The 16,167-nt window shown below is 40.1% G+C and overlaps 1 protein-coding gene across 1 annotated transcript in view; it reads left to right on the top strand.

The window, feature by feature from the left end:
• Positions 1–16,167, top strand: part of TRIP11 (thyroid hormone receptor interactor 11) — a 30,078-nt gene that overhangs the window by 666 nt on the left and 13,245 nt on the right. The window contains exons 2-11 of the mRNA XM_078595910.1: positions 2,636–2,712; positions 3,498–3,608; positions 4,920–5,225; positions 5,788–5,856; positions 6,398–6,569; positions 7,735–7,917; positions 8,526–8,563; positions 9,732–9,971; positions 11,141–14,254; positions 14,948–15,088. Of these exons, the coding sequence (XP_078452036.1) occupies positions 2,636–2,712; positions 3,498–3,608; positions 4,920–5,225; positions 5,788–5,856; positions 6,398–6,569; positions 7,735–7,917; positions 8,526–8,563; positions 9,732–9,971; positions 11,141–14,254; positions 14,948–15,088 (4,451 nt within the window). The remainder of the gene's footprint in view (positions 1–2,635; positions 2,713–3,497; positions 3,609–4,919; positions 5,226–5,787; positions 5,857–6,397; positions 6,570–7,734; positions 7,918–8,525; positions 8,564–9,731; positions 9,972–11,140; positions 14,255–14,947; positions 15,089–16,167) is intronic.

The following is a 16,167-nucleotide window of genomic DNA, read 5'->3' as shown; positions in this document are numbered from 1 at the left end:
GTCGGGGTTTAAAGTTGATGCAAATGTCACGTCCGGCCGTGAAGGTGCACGAGGAATTGAAATGAAACCGGCGTTTAATGCGAGTGTTGTCGTCTTACGGCGTGAGTTTAAAACGAGGGGAAGTAAGGGTTGTAATGATGGGGAGGCATCGTGACTTCTACATCTTTCAGAATCGGAATATTGCTTTATCCTGGAGGAATCCAATTCGCTTATTTATGAAGCGCTTTTTAACAGGCGTCCAGGAAGGGTGGGTCCGCGAGGTACAGCAACAAACTATTTAAAAAAACCCCGATAGGAGTGAAAAGTGCAATATTGAAAAGGTAAGAAAGTAAATAAGTAAACATAAATAATGTAATTATATTCCTGCTGATTTTTAAACACTAAATGTAAGCTTGGGTAAGGCAGCAAAACAGCAACAAAAGCAGTCCCAAAACCTAAGAGTAATGTTAATCTCTTCACGACATCTGTCGCCCGGGAGATCAGTTGCATAAACATTCCCCGAACTATTTAAAAAGGCGTCAATTAAGGGGAATTTTTACTTTAGGTGGTGTATGCAACCTGCCACTGGGCCTGAATCTGAAACAGATGGAGCTTCAGTCAGTGGCGGAGAAATCACATTCATACTCTTATCACATTGCCAAAAAGTAGGAGTTGTGGATTATAGTACAAGAGTACTGAATGGAATGTGCCAATAATTACAATACATTGCATCCTTAAGTTATTCTTTGGTTCTTTTCGGTTAAGTCACGTCTAAAAATAAAATAATAAATTAAAATAACATATTACGACGTTTCGATTGCAACACAAGCAATCATCATCAGGTATAAAAGAAATAGCAACAAAAATCTAACTAGAAAACTATAGACAGACATACAAGCAGACAGACATCACAACGGCACACAGAGAGAGGACACAAATCGGCACAAAGAGAGGGGTCGTTTCTGTGACGGTCCCTTAAATATAGAGAGGGGGGGCGGGGACGGAGAGAGGGAGGGGGCAGAGAGAATTAGCATATCAATGAGTGTACGGCAACGTACTGCTGTTGCAAGTAAGATGACAATGTGGAACGGGCACGCAAAATTGAAAACGGGCACGCAAAATTGAAAATTAGGAGACAGGCACACGAAAATTAAATAACCTAGCAAAATAACGAAATGTGATGTAATACAACACAGAGAGTCGGTTAACACACAATTAACGCATAGCCTGGTTGATTACGTGTTTCAAAATTTGCTAAGTTAGAATTTTAAGTGTGAAAATTCCAAAGAGAGGACACAGGCAGAGAGAACAAATAGCCAGAAAGAAAAAGGATAAGCTTAAAACTTCCCCGTAGAAGTGGTTCAATCTTAATTTAGGAGCTTTCGTGACTGCAGGAATTATTCTTTGGTTCTTTTCGGTTAAGTCACGTCTAAAAATAAAATAATAAATTAAAATAACATATTACGACGTTTCGATTGCAACACAAGCAATCATCATCAGGTATAAAAGAAATAGCAACAAAAATCTAACTAGAAAACTATAGACAGACATACAAGCAGACAGACATCACAACGGCACACAGAGAGAGGACACAAATCGGCACAAAGAGAGGGGTCGTTTCTGTGACGGTCCCTTAAATATAGAGAGGGGGGGCGGGGACGGAGAGAGGGAGGGGGCAGAGAGAATTAGCATATCAATGAGTGTACGGCAACGTACTGCTGTTGCAAGTAAGATGACAATGTGGAACGGGCACGCAAAATTGAAAACGGGCACGCAAAATTGAAAATTAGGAGACAGGCACACGAAAATTAAATAACCTAGCAAAATAACGAAATGTGATGTAATACAACACAGAGAGTCGGTTAACACACAATTAACGCATAGCCTGGTTGATTACGTGTTTCAAAATTTGCTAAGTTAGAATTTTAAGTGTGAAAATTCCAAAGAGAGGACACAGGCAGAGAGAACAAATAGCCAGAAAGAAAAAGGATAAGCTTAAAACTTCCCCGTAGAAGTGGTTCAATCTTAATTTAGGAGCTTTCGTGACTGCAGGAATTATTCTTTGGTTCTTTTCGGTTAAGTCACGTCTAAAAAAAACTCTGCCCCCTCCCTCTCTCCGTCCCCGCCCCCCCTCTCTATATTTAAGGGACCGTCACAGAAACGACCCCTCTCTTTGTGCCGATTTGTGTCCTCTCTCTGTGTGCCGTTGTGATGTCTGTCTGCTTGTATGTCTGTCTATAGTTTTCTAGTTAGATTTTTGTTGCTATTTCTTTTATACCTGATGATGATTGCTTGTGTTGCAATCGAAACGTCGTAATATGTTATTTTAATTTATTATTTTATTTTTAGACATGACTTAACCGAAAAGAACCAAAGAATAATTCCTGCAGTCACGAAAGCTCCTAAATTAAGATTGCATCCTTAAGTGTTTAAGATTGCTGTGGATGGTGGTGATGCCATTATTGTTGCTATTATCAAATACAAGTGGGTCACGTGTTCAAGATAGAAAGTTTAATATTTCTTTTTTTTTACTTTGACTTGTTTTATTTGCCTTCCGTCCACAGGTACTTTTGAACTAAATTTAACATAGATGCCTGTGTACTCTTTGATACACATGCTTTGTTCAACACATATGTATGCTTTTTTTTTTAAACAGATGCTTCTACAGAGCTCCAGCTGACGAAAGCCAAGCTGCAGGAATTACAGGCCACCTGTACAACCCAGAAATCGGAGGTAATAATATATGTGAATTCGTATTCAACAGCATGAGGACAGTTTTGGAGATTCAGTTTTAATGAATCACTTAACAAATTAAAATTGATTCAACTTTTCCATCACCATCGTGTTCAATTGTTACCGTAATATTTTTTTGAGGTTATTTTTAATGAATTAAGTAGTCTCATTGATTAAGCCTTTAATTCATGCAAACGCATTACATTTTAACAAAAATAAATACCTTTTAACATATTTAACGAGGTTGTAGCGTTTTTGTGTTATTGGCAAGAGTGAGTGCCTGAGATCACTCCTTAAGAATAAATCAATATTATGAATAGCCTTGCATTAATGACTATTTTTTTTAAATCAATGTTACAATGTTGGCTGGAATAGCAAAACTGCTTAGCTTGTATATTCAAACCCACAATATTCATGCCAGCTCATTACTCCATCATGGACATGGAAGTAACTGTGATCCAGCTGCTTAATATTACATCATTTTCTCACCATGAGACAGCTTGTTGAAATGCAGTGAAAACAGTTGTGTTGATAAAATTGTAAAATTTGTCAAAAACCACTAATATAATCATTCGTTTTCAGAGTAGGAACTCTTGTAATCTTTTTTGTGTAGAGAGATGGACACTTAAGCCACTTTTATAATGCATACTAATACAAATGTTAAACCTTATATAAAGTACGATATATAAAAAAAAAGTATATCGTCGTTTCATGAATAGTCAGCATGTCTGTTGAGGGCAGAGTTGTTGCATTCTGGTAAACCTATGTGTGTGTTGGCAATGCAGCATGAGCGGCTACGTGCCATGTGTGCGGAGCTGGAGGATAAGAAGGAGGCGGCTGAGCTGCATGTGCAGCACGTCTCTGCCGAGTATCGAACGCAACTGCAGCAAAAGGAGGTATGAATTTAACCGGGCTACACGTTCACACACTTCCATGCACGGTTTTAAAACACGGCCGGTTACTTGCGTGGTTTCGTTGCTTCAGTTGGCACAGTCAAATCAATGTGCTGTGGGGAGCGCTCTTAGAAAAGAAGCGCTGACACAGCTAGTGCCACTTAGATATGTGCTCACATATTTAAAGTAGCTGAGGTTGAGTTTGGAGTTCAAGTGCAGTTTTGCGGGTTGGGCTGCATGTTCAGCATTTCTTTAATCGAGCATTCGCCTTGCGGTGCTGCAGGCATCTTCAGAAGTTGAGTAACAGCGGTGCATGGCAAAAGCTAGAGAGAAAAAGTTCTCAACTTTGCAGTCCAACCCGGAAATCCACGCATATGGAATGTGTTGCTTTGTTTTTCATGTGTATGATTTTAAACAAAATGCTGTATTTGATATTGTAACAATAGGACACGTCATATTTGAACACGTTTGGATATGACATCAATATTCCAATGTGTTCAATTATATGAATTCGTGATAAAATATTGTTCCTTACAACATTGAAAACCGGGCAAATACTTAACTAATATCTGTACTGTATTTGCAAAGGCTAAAACACAAATATGACAATTGCAAACACTGATCAACAACACACTGTGTAACAGTGCATCGAATGTCCATCACAGTGGAAACATGAGTTAGGAAAATGACTACGTATTACTTACGTTCACATAATATTAACACGTAATATAATCAACTACATATTTATAACTGTATTATTTATACATTAATACAACTAAAAAACGCATTTATAGTTTCATCTGAAGTACAGTGCTTCACATAACTGAAGCAGATGAGAGGAGTTCTGTGGAATATTGAAAACATTTTCAATTGGGCTTGAGTAATGTTCTTCATTTATTTGCAAAATATAAAAAACGAGCAGCGGTAAGAGCGCCAAAGAGCAAAAGGAAGACCTAATTAAGTGTTCAAGGAAGGGTAAGATTCAACAAATTCCATACAACAAATTATTATATAGATTTACAATTGTTGGTGCACACATGCATATCAGTTGTATTTATTACAATGGTCGGGGATAGCGTCTCTTACACTTTGTAGTGCTGACAAACAGTCTTCCACTGCTCTACGCTTAATTATTGTGGAAATAGTCTTCTGGTCAGAGGTTTTGCTTAATTTTTCATATATTTTGAGGAGCAAAATTCCAGCTAACTGTAGTCTGGCTTTAAGAAGTTTACCTGTACAACGTGATTGAATCACTATTATTGACATTTGCAGGTGAAACAGTGAGGGGTGTGTATGTGTATGCGTTCGTACCAGGTGGAGGTGAGCCTTTTGCGGGCGAGACAAAATGCCCTACAAGAGCAGCTGCGTGAACAACAATATGCACAAGATGGCTGGAAAGGCATGGGAAACCAGGAAGGAACTCAGACCTCCACCCCATCTGCTTCTTCGGCCGCCTCCACGGGACAGCTCCATTTCCGCACGTCGGTTGCCCATGGTTTCCGCACCGATGATGAGGTGGACTATGAGGAGGTCATCTTCTCAGAGCGTGAGCTGGACCGGTTGTCAAAGGAGGTGGTGCGCCTTCAAACCGAGGCAGACCACTGGCGTCAGCTTGCTCAGGTTTGCTAAAGCAACTCTGCAGGCAGGGTGTACATGCGTTTACACATGCAATGCATGCATAGGCAGCTGTTGCACTGTGTTTGAGTGGTATTTTTCATTCAAATTACATATCAATCATAATTTGTTTAACTGGTGGCACTGCTATGTTGTATGTTGTGTACAAATACAGTAAATGTATTTATGCTCACTTGAAACTCACGTGAATAGGAAATTACATTGGTAATAACCAGTTGTCATCATATGGAGACCGACTCCTGCCAAAGGATTTTTATATTTTAACCAAAGTTCCGCATTGCCAGTGTTTATGAGTGCCATCCAATTGATAATTATCTCAGCAGGGACACCAAGGAATACTGAGAAAAAATGTAAACGTGTTTCAACTTCAATTGTTTTTACTTTAATTGTGGAAATGTATACTTACAAGTACCAGTAGTAGAGTTTAACTTTGTACATACATTTATAGCATTAAAAAAAATGTTTTGAGATTTTTTTCTTTCTCAAAAAGTCTTAAACATTTGCATATTTATAATGTTTATATTTTATCAAAAATGTTGTATTTAAGGCTGCTGTTGGTGAAGAACCTGGCAGCTCAGAAAATAATGAAGTGCACAAGCTGCAGACCATGGTTAAGGTACAGCAGTTTGCATTTATTCTATTGCCATGAGTGTTGCATATGCTAAATTGTACAATTGCCATTCAATGGTTGTGTGCTATGCTTTGGTGAACTGAGAACGATTGTTTAAGGGCGCTTTATACATTTACATTATAGAAATTTATTTTTCCTGTAATTTATTTTCATTGTATTCATGTGAACTATGTTTAGTCTCGCCCTGTTTGATGAAATAGTGTCTGACCTGATTGTATTTGGTACATCTCCAGAGTAAAATGGCAAGGAAAAAGACTCATGCTTGTGATATGACAGAAACTAAGCTGTACATTACACGGAATGTACTCATTAGCACATACTGCGCATACTTCTTTTGTGTTTTGGATGGTGTGGATGAACTAAATTACAGGCACCTAAAACTGTGTATAAAAGTTAAAACTAACCAAGTAAATAATACACACAGGTGTTCCAATATTGCGCACGTGTAAATCTCGACGATAACCTGCCTAGCAGGTCATGATGCTGTGTGTGCATGCCGTTGTACACGGTGACTGCTTTACGACAGGAGCTGAAGAGGCAACTTACATCCGAGCTGGATGAGAGGCAGCGCGAGGTGTCCGCCCTGCAAGACGCTCACCGCCAGCAGCTGGCCCAAGCCGCTCATGCACACCGCGCTCACACCGCTGAGCAGGCAGACCACATTGCCCAGCTACAGCAGCAGCTGCAGCTTCTGCAAGGTCAAGATTTGCCTCTGGTTACGTGAGAGTGCGCTTGCTTGGGGTGGAGCCCTGATGATTTGTCCTCGCATAAGAGCCTGTATCAGCCTGGTTTGCTACTGGCTCAGGTGCCATAAGCAGCACATGCCATTACCCTATAATTGGTTTGTTTTTGATTACTTTATTTTCGTCAATGCAAACCTTGAACAAAAATATGATGATGTCTCACACAAACGTAAAACTACGTTTTGTATTTGATTCAATACTTGTTTTTCTGACTACTTTTATTCAGTCATTAAGTGGTCCGTTTGAAGTAAAAACCTCTCAAAGCTGAAATTGAAAATCCTTAATTCCTAGCAATCAAATAGCTACATATGAATTCATCAAATACACCAAAAACATTGGCTAGAATTTTTTTGATTTAAAGCTTTCGTGACTGCAGGGATTCATATTCTTGGTTCTTTTGGTAAAGTCACGTAGAAGGGAAATAATAAAAATAAAACAATACAATTCTCATGACGTTTCGATTGCAACACAAGCAATCATCATGATGTGTGAAAACCAGCTGCTGCTGATGATGATTGCTTGTGTTGCAATCGAAACGTCGTGAGAATTGTATTGTTTTATTTTTATTATTTCCCTTCTACGTGACTTTACCGAAAGAACCAAGAATATTTGCTAGAATACCATTAACTATGTATGGTAGGAGATGAAAATAACAATTCTAAAGCTATATAGTCCTTTCTGGTGTATGGATTTTGGCTAGCCGTTCCCTTGCACGTCACCTGTCCGTGTAGGGCTGTCATATTTTTAAGATATACTTTATTTTACTTTTTATCTTACAATAAAACAAGATCATTGCTTCATATTCGTAAGACTATCCCAGCAACCTTCAAAGACCCTTTGCCTTCCACATGTGCTTCATGGTGCCTGTGACTTAGATGAAAATGTACAGCAGTGATCTTGGCTTAATTATGTCTACATATAATTGAAATGTAGTATTTGTTTGTTATTTCATTACTAGTAGAATACTGGACATCAAGCCCCACCCCCATAACCAGATAGCTCGACCACATGGGGCCCGGAACTTCGCGAGGTCTCACTGTGTACTATCTTGAGGTGAAATTTTGATGGATAATTGTTTATACATACAAGTAAGTGTGTAATGTGATTGTGTCCTGTGCAGAGCCCAGCTGTGATATTCTACAGACCACTGCTGAAAATAGTGGAGCAGCATCTTTGCTTCACACAGAGCAAGAGATCGAAGATGCAGGCACCGGACCTTGCATTTCAGATAATACGGCCAGTGGTGCACAGATTGATGAAGTGTCACATGATGCCCCCTCTAGAATGAGGCAAGGATTCGCAGGTAAGGACACTTGATCATTTTACATTAACAGCAATACATATTTATGTTGTCGATACATAACTCACCATTTTCTTATGTCAGATTCCATAACTGTTGGACAATCAACAAACGACCAATGTTTGCTCCTAAAATTTTGCACTATTTGGTTTTAGGTCTTACCATTGATCACTAACTTCTGTGTCATACCATACCTTAACCAAAGGACAATCACCACATTGCATTAGCTTTTACCTGCTATAGGCTTCTTAAAGACTCATGCTTTTTTTTGGAGGTGCGATTGCCATCGCTTATTCAAGGTGGTCATTTTCATATCTTAGTGGTTATTTAAGTAATGATGGTGTTTTGGAAGCATCATTTAAATAAACTGGCACTGCCCACATTTGCACGGGATTCACTTCGGGATGGAGGGTGGGTGGGGGGAGGGAGGCGTGACCTCAGCGGAGCGGGTTCCAGGAATCCGGCACAAAGCTTTGGATGTGGGTGACGTCATCACGCGTATGTGTGTACGCGCCAGCAAGCCAGCAAACCTTTTTTTCTAATATAGTATCATGTTGATTAATATGCCTACCGTTGTTTCATTGTATAACGCAGTGTTTTGTCTTTTGCAGATGAGAGCATGGAGTTAAAAAAGACAAAAGTGACCGTGGTAAACAAAATACTATGATTAACACATTCATGCATAAAATAACTGTTCATTCTATGATCCATATTTAGTTTTGGTTTAGGCCGCATAATGGTTTTATGCCAAAATTATTATCATTAACTCTCCACTACGCGACAAAATTGTCACATTTACAATGTTGTACATGCCAATGTTCCAATGTATTCATCAATTTTCAAACAAGCTGCTCACGGGTGACTTAAAGATTCACGACTGATTTTAACATCGACATGTGACATTTTTCTTCAAACTTCTTTGAGATTTTTTGAAGTAGTTCAGCTGCAAATCAAATACTCTGGAATGTCAGCTTAACATAATGTTTGAGCACATCTAGGAATGCAGCTAAACACGCTTGGCATCATTCTTAGTTAAACTGTCGCAACTAACCTCTGTGATAACATTCCACAATTAACCTGAATACCTCTACAGTTCTTCACACTCTGAAGACCCCTTACCGTTTGATGATACGAGCGTTATCTATACAAAAATTGGCATATTCAGTTGCAGTATTTGAAAAACTTTGCCCTCTCCAGTCAATATATAAAAAATCTAATTCTCAAGCATTGTATTTATGAAATGATCCAGTTAACCAAAACGACCTTTGCAACTCAGTTACAAGTTAATCCCTGCTGTTTTCAGTGTGGTCACTTTATTAAAATAGAAGTAACACGTAGCAGGCTTTTGCGACCAATATTATTCATCATAAAGGTTTTTGTGTTAGATCGCGTCAGTATAAATGTGTCGTAACGCTCCACCACCCGACACAGCGAGTAAGGTTTGTCACGTAAACAAAACGCGCCAATTAGTTTACTACTGCAGAGTAAATCCACAACATTTACAATTGGACTATTTGATTTACAATTGTAAATGTTGTGGATTTACTCTCCAGCACACTGGTGGTCTGAAGTAGTAACTAATTGGCGTGTTTTGTTTATGTGAACAACCTTACTGGCCGTGCGAGGTGGTGTAGGGTTACGAAACATTTATACTTACGCGATCTAACCCAAAAACCTTTATGATGAAAATAAGTGACGTTTCCCCCTCGTTTGCACGTATAAATTATTGTAACTACGGTGTGAAATTATTTTATTTGTTGCAATGGACCTGGTGCCTGTTGTCTTAACGTGACGTTTGTGGCCGTTTTGAGTTGTAGAGAGATGCTGGATCGCAGTGCGAGGGCAACAGCCCGGGAGATGCGATGGTGCGGCAGGAGGTGGAGGAAGGGCCGAATGAGGCAGAAGACCCCACGTGGCAAAGGAGTGCAGCGGATCTTCAAACTCTGACTGTGCTGCTGCAAGAGAGGGAGCAGGAGCTGGGACACACAATGACACACAGGGACTCGCTTCTCTCCCAGCTGGAGGAGCTGGACAGGCAAAACCAGGAGGCCACTCAAGTAAATACATTTCTTTTCCCCCCAATGTCTACATCAATAACTCTAATACAGCCATGTTCCATACAGTATGAGTGGTTCTGTGGAAATGAGTTTTTATTTTGGCATGAGTGAGAAAATATTTTGTGGATGTCCACATACTCCATCTGGAAATTTAATATTTTTCCTGATTTTTCATTTTGTAACAGTCATCAGCTATTCTGTGGTTGTTAATGGATTTCCCTTGATATTTTATGCCTCTTTTCCAATCCAATGTTCTGAAAAAGGCTTCTAATGTTGCTGGGAATAATCCTGGTTAAAGTGTCCCATTTTTTTCTGCCCACTTCTAAGATCCTTTATTGTACTTGGTGAAGTCTCATTGTAGTTGTTCCATTTTAGTAAAAATGGGTTTTGTCCTTTGTAACAAAAAAAAATGGAAGCCTTCATTTGTGAGCTTGGTTGAGTGCGCATACGGTTTCTGTTGAGTCAAATAGCTTTTCAAGCACCAGATACAAACAATCGCATTGTATGTGTGTTGAACTTATTTTTCACCGGACATAGCCAACCATATTAATCAGAGATGCGGGGGAAGAACAACAACATGAACACAAAAAGCAGTTGTAAAGAAATGAATCTCGACTTAGACAAGCATAGCTCCAGTGGCTTCCTAATATTGGAAGGAAGTGCGTTCCAGATGGCCGCAGATGCGCATCTGAAAGGGTGCGATGGAGTCACGGTCTTTGTTCGATGACTAGCCTATCATAAGCAAATGAGCAAATGTTAATTATTATTATTATTATTTCCACATAGAATGAATTAAAGAGTAATTTGATATCAACACAACTTGGTATTAACAACAACAAAATGTTCCAATTTTAAGACCATATTCCACCTTTTATTTTAGATGAATAGTGAGCTTTATGAAACTGCTACCTCATTTTGGAGTCTTAAAAATATTTACATTATAAATGTTTGGCTATATACATTTGTCCATGATTTGCGCTTTAAATTCACACATGTTAACTTGAATTTTAAAGCTGCCGTGTTTGACATTCTTTACATTCTGCGCCTTCACCTAATTATGGCGTTAAATATAATAATCGAAAATTATGATTAACTATATTTGAGAGCCTATTTTGTCGGTCTACTTTAGGTGTATTCTCACCCCTTGCTCATATACTTCTGCTTTGCAGCATATCGTCATGTTGAGACAGCAACTTAAGGAACACCGCCAAGAAGCAGATTCAATGTCCACTCAGCACCAGGAGCAGCTTCGGACTCTGGAATTACAACTGACAGAGGCGAGCGCTGCCTTGGCTCGTGGAGATGATACTGATGGAAGTCATGCCTCTTCCACGTCATTCCTGCTCGTGAAGAGCGAGGTGACAGTGGAGGGACTCGCCGACGTTGAGTTGCAGGAAAATACTTCTGATATGGAGCCCAAGGGTATCTGTGGTGAAGAACTACCTTTGGAAGCATTCTCACAAAAAACGCAGATGCATTCACATGAAATGGAGATGTTTGCACTTTCTGGATGTGAAGAACTTGAGCAGCTTAAAGAAGAAATAACGAATATTAGACTTTTAAATGAACAACTGCAGATTGAACTTGATGATATGAAAATTGTCAGGCAAGAATTGGAACAGAGGCTGGCAGCGGCGGAAGCTGAACTTAAGGAAACCGACCGCCAGCTCGGAGATGCAAAGACGAGCAAAGATGAAATGACCAAAAACATGAGCTTTGACAAGACACAGGTGGACGCTGAGTTGAGGCAGGCTGAGAACAAACTGGAAACTCAACGAAAACAGTACGAGCTAACGATTCAACAACTCACTGATGAGTGTGCCACAGAGACGAGTGTGCTGAAAACAGAAAACGAGCGAGTTTTGAAATTAATTCAAGAGAAAGAAATGGAAAATTCTTCATTGGAACACAATGTTGAGAGATTACAGGGAGAACTAAAGGAGTCCAAAGAAAAGCTGCTTTCAAAAGTGCAAGAACAAACATCTTTGATGAAACTCATGTTTGAGAAAGATGAGAAAATTCAGGAATTTCAAAATCAGTTTCTAGCATTTAAGGAGGAATTGGAAATAAGATGTCAGGCCATTCAGGATACAGATGCTGCTGCTTTGAGACTTTCATTGGAAGAAAAAGAAAATCAGCTGAGTACTCTGAAAGAAGAAAACAGCCATTTGAAAGAAGAAATTGACCACCTTCAACCCACAGTCGACCCAAAGACAGTGGACATAATTTCAGAGCAAGAAACAGAAATTGCTGAGCTCATGGAAAAGATTCGAGGTGTGGAAGCCGAAAGAGTGTTGCAAAAGCAGCTGACCGAACAGCAAAATGTAAAGATCGTACAGATGCAGAAAACTATCCAACAACAAGAATCTCATCTGTCTGAAGCCAAAACTCAGCAAGAACAGACGATCTCAGCTTCTCAGAAGCTAATTTCTGAAAAGGACAATGAAATTGTTCACCTTCAGGAAGTGCTAGCAAGCATCCAGTCACCGTGTTCCAATGAGATAATCGATAGAGTGAACGTTTCTGTTTTCTTGAAAGAAAATGTTAACAAACAGCAAGCAGAGAGCCAAGAAAGTGAAAAGCAAGATCTATCCAAGGTCGAAGTTGAACATCTCTTAAGAAGCTTAAATGACAAAGAGATCGAAGTTAATTCGCTCAACCAAAGGAATAACTCCCTCGTCGAGGAGTTGAAGCAGATGACATTTCTACAGGAGGAAGTAGGGAAACTTGCACAACTACTTAAACACAGAGAGCAAGAGATTCAGCACTTGCATACACGAGCCTCAGAGTGTGGCCCACAGGGCTCATCGATGGGATCGGGTGTTGAGGCAACAGCTCAGCATCAAGTACAAGCCCTGATGAGTGAACGTGAACACATCCTCATGGTGCTCAATGAGAAAGCTAGGGAGAATGCTCAACTCCGGACAGAGCAGCACCAGCTTGTGGACATGATGGCAGCCAAGGAGAACAGCTTGCAGAGCCTGATGGAGGAAAACCGCCGCTTGGCTGATGACCTGGCACAAAATTCTGGAAGTTATGATATGTCAAGGGAGGCGATCCAGAATCTCTCTCGTTTGGTTCGCGAGAAGGACATAGAAATCGATGCTTTATCGCAGAAATGCCAGACACTGCTGGCAGTGCTGCAGGCTTCCAATGAGCATTCTCCATTTATACCAGCTGAGAGAGGTGGTTCTCCAATAGAGCAACAACAGAAACCACACATGGAAGGATTGGTTAGCGGTGCCCAGTTTGAAGAGGTGTTGCAGGAGCGAGAGCAGCTTCGGCAACAAGTGAAGAAGGTTGAGGAGTGGAAGCAGCAGGCACTTACATCCGTCCAAAATATGCAACACGAATCTGCACACCTGCAGGATGAGCTGCGCAAGCTTGCTGGCCAGGTTGCCAAGGACGCAGGGTTAGGCTTCCACCTTCAAGAGGGTTATGATGGGCTCCTTCAGGGCTATCAACAGCATGTGCATAGTCTGCAGAGCCTGCGAGAGGATCTTGGAAAAGTGCAGCTCGGTCTTTGTTCCCTACAGGCGACGGGAAATCGCATTACAGAAAAAATACAAAATACATCTTTTGATAACCTCAATGTCTCGGAGACTCATAATTCGGATGTTGATAATACAGGTAACATGAACATCGATAATTTAAAATTACTACATCTAGAAGAACAAAATACAGTTCCTACAAATGAGCAGCACGCAACCCAGCCAGGGAAGGCACAGGCAGCCGACTGGAGCTCTCAGCCAGAAGAGGTGCAGAATTTGCGTAAAATTCTGGAAGAAAAAGATGTCAATCTGCAAAAGTTACAAGAACATAACAATCAACTTTTAAATAACTTGTCTGATCTCTCCAAATCGGAAAATAAAATGTGTCAATCTGACCACGGTGCAAACCATGAACAAACCGAAAACATAATGAAGAAATCGGAAGAACTCTTGAAGTTATTGCAAGAGAAAGACACCACGATAAAAAGGCAATGTGAAGATATTGCAGGTGCGGCAGAGAAGCAGAGGACTTGGAACAGTGAAAATGAGCTGCTGAGGCAAGCGGTGATAAATTTGAAGGAGAGGACTCGGCTCCTGGAGGCTGATCTTGCCCAACTCAAGGTGGAGAAAGAACAAGTTAGCCAGCATGCGCAGGGACAGAATTCTGAACTGGGTGCCCTCCAGCAGTCTGCTATGCAGCTTTCCATGCTGCTTCGCGAGAAGGAGTTTGAAACGAGCTCTGCGAAAGAGAAGGCCGCTGCACTGGAGAAGCTGCTGAGGGAAAAGGATACGGTATGCCGTTGATTGTATTTCTATTTCACTCAATTTTTCCATCACAAAAAACAGTGGTGTGTGTTTTAATGTATATTATTTTAAATATGGAACATTAATTTTACATTATTTGTATGCAGCCAACTGAACATTGTGGTTATACAGTGTTGATTTATTGCAGAATGAATGATTTTTTCAGAAGGGATGAGATATTGAGAGGTTGTGAATGTAAATCTACATGGCCAAAGAATGTTATTTCTCTATGAGATCTCTTTTACCAGTGGCAAAATATAATAGTAGGTTTTTACCCTTTTAACTGGTACAAAACTGACACCTTTATTCAAGGCATCATGTTTGCAAACATGATGCCTTGAATAAAGGTGTCAGTTAAAAGGTGTCAGTTAAAAGGGTAAAAACCTACTATTATAATGTTATTTCTGCGTTAAGGATGACTCCATCGCTGGGAAAGAGTAACTTTAGCATTTAATTTAAGAGAAGTGAATGATGTTGTTGCACGCCTCTACATGGGGCTATAGCTGAAGAAGGTTGACAATATTCTTTGCAATAGATGTCACGTTTGGCATAAAATAGTCTTGCTTAATTTTTTTTATTCAATCTACGTAGACTGCATTAACCATAATTTTGTTGTATGAATGTTTAGCTTAAACCCTGCCAGTTAATTCTCTTGTTAATCTTGGATGTGGTTGTTTCCAGGGGAGTGCGGGAGAGCTGGAAACATTGCTCGCCGAACTTAAACGCCAACAAGAACAAGCCGTGGCGTTTCAGCACGAGCGGGATCAGTCGCTGTTGGCATTGAAGCAAAAACAAATGGAGAACATGGCTCTCACACGAGATGTAAGCACGGTTGGGAGTGAGGAGGTGGCGTGGCGATTCCTTCTGAGAGTCACATTTATCACAGCGTTGGCACAAGAATCATTATTCAGAGTTCTGTTTGATCACATCTACGAAGCTGAAAGTGTGATCATCCTCTCGCTGTGGGAAAACAGCAGAGCTTGTCACACGTCACACCCTCTGTTTCCTTTTGGCTTTGAAGTGTGTGATTTAAACACTTGGCAAAATTATTTTACGAAAAATATGTTAGTGCTGAGTGTCTGCTCTTGCATGTGTATGACATGCTACATCTTATTTAAATAAATGCTGCCATGATTTTACTGCTGCAAAACATACGTTTTGCTTTGTTATGAATTGATGATGAACTGCTCTTCAAACAACTCGGTTCCACACGATATAAACAGTTGTCACACATGGGGTGTCATGATTAAAATAAAAAAGTAGTTTTTTCCGCTTCGTGGTGCACGTAAATATCTCCAATGGTTGAAAGAGATCTATGCACCTGTGACATAGAATTTGTATCAATTATAAGGGATTTGATTATGATGTGCATGATTCAATGAATATGGCCTGAGCCCTGACATTACCAAAAACAAATCTAACTTATTGCAATTGTGCTTTCAGCGTTATGTAATTAGATGAATAATCCATGTATAAATCTCACCAAGTAGCACACCTTCTCTGCCACCTTCTATCATACACACACATACGTGCGTGTGTGTCGATCACACTGTGTGTTGGAGAATCTCCCCGCAAGAGATGTTTCACGACTTCCAGAAAGTCGTACAAGTGGCCTTTTTATTCTTTACACAGTTGGGGTTACACTTTCCCCACGTGTTCTGAACTTATATAGTCTCAAACTGAAATTTTACATTTTCAGAGCTGGAATTTAACCAAATTAAGTACAATAAGATGGGTGTTTTAAAGTGCAGTCATTGGTTACAGATCTGAGGCCATCAACTCGCCACACTTGTGAACTATGCAGCTGCCTGCATTCGAACACAAGATCTCAGCAGTGAAGCCCTACCAATTTTAATCAACGCAAATAGCCGGGGTGTGCGCTGGAAATGGCACGGAACGAG

This window comes from Lampetra planeri, chromosome 7 (genome assembly GCF_965212315.1).
Source record: "Lampetra planeri chromosome 7, kcLamPlan1.2.h2, whole genome shotgun sequence".
Taxonomy (NCBI): domain Eukaryota; kingdom Metazoa; phylum Chordata; class Hyperoartia; order Petromyzontiformes; family Petromyzontidae; genus Lampetra; species Lampetra planeri.
Note: the sequence above shows the minus strand (reverse complement) of the source record. Positions and strands in the feature narration are given on the sequence as shown.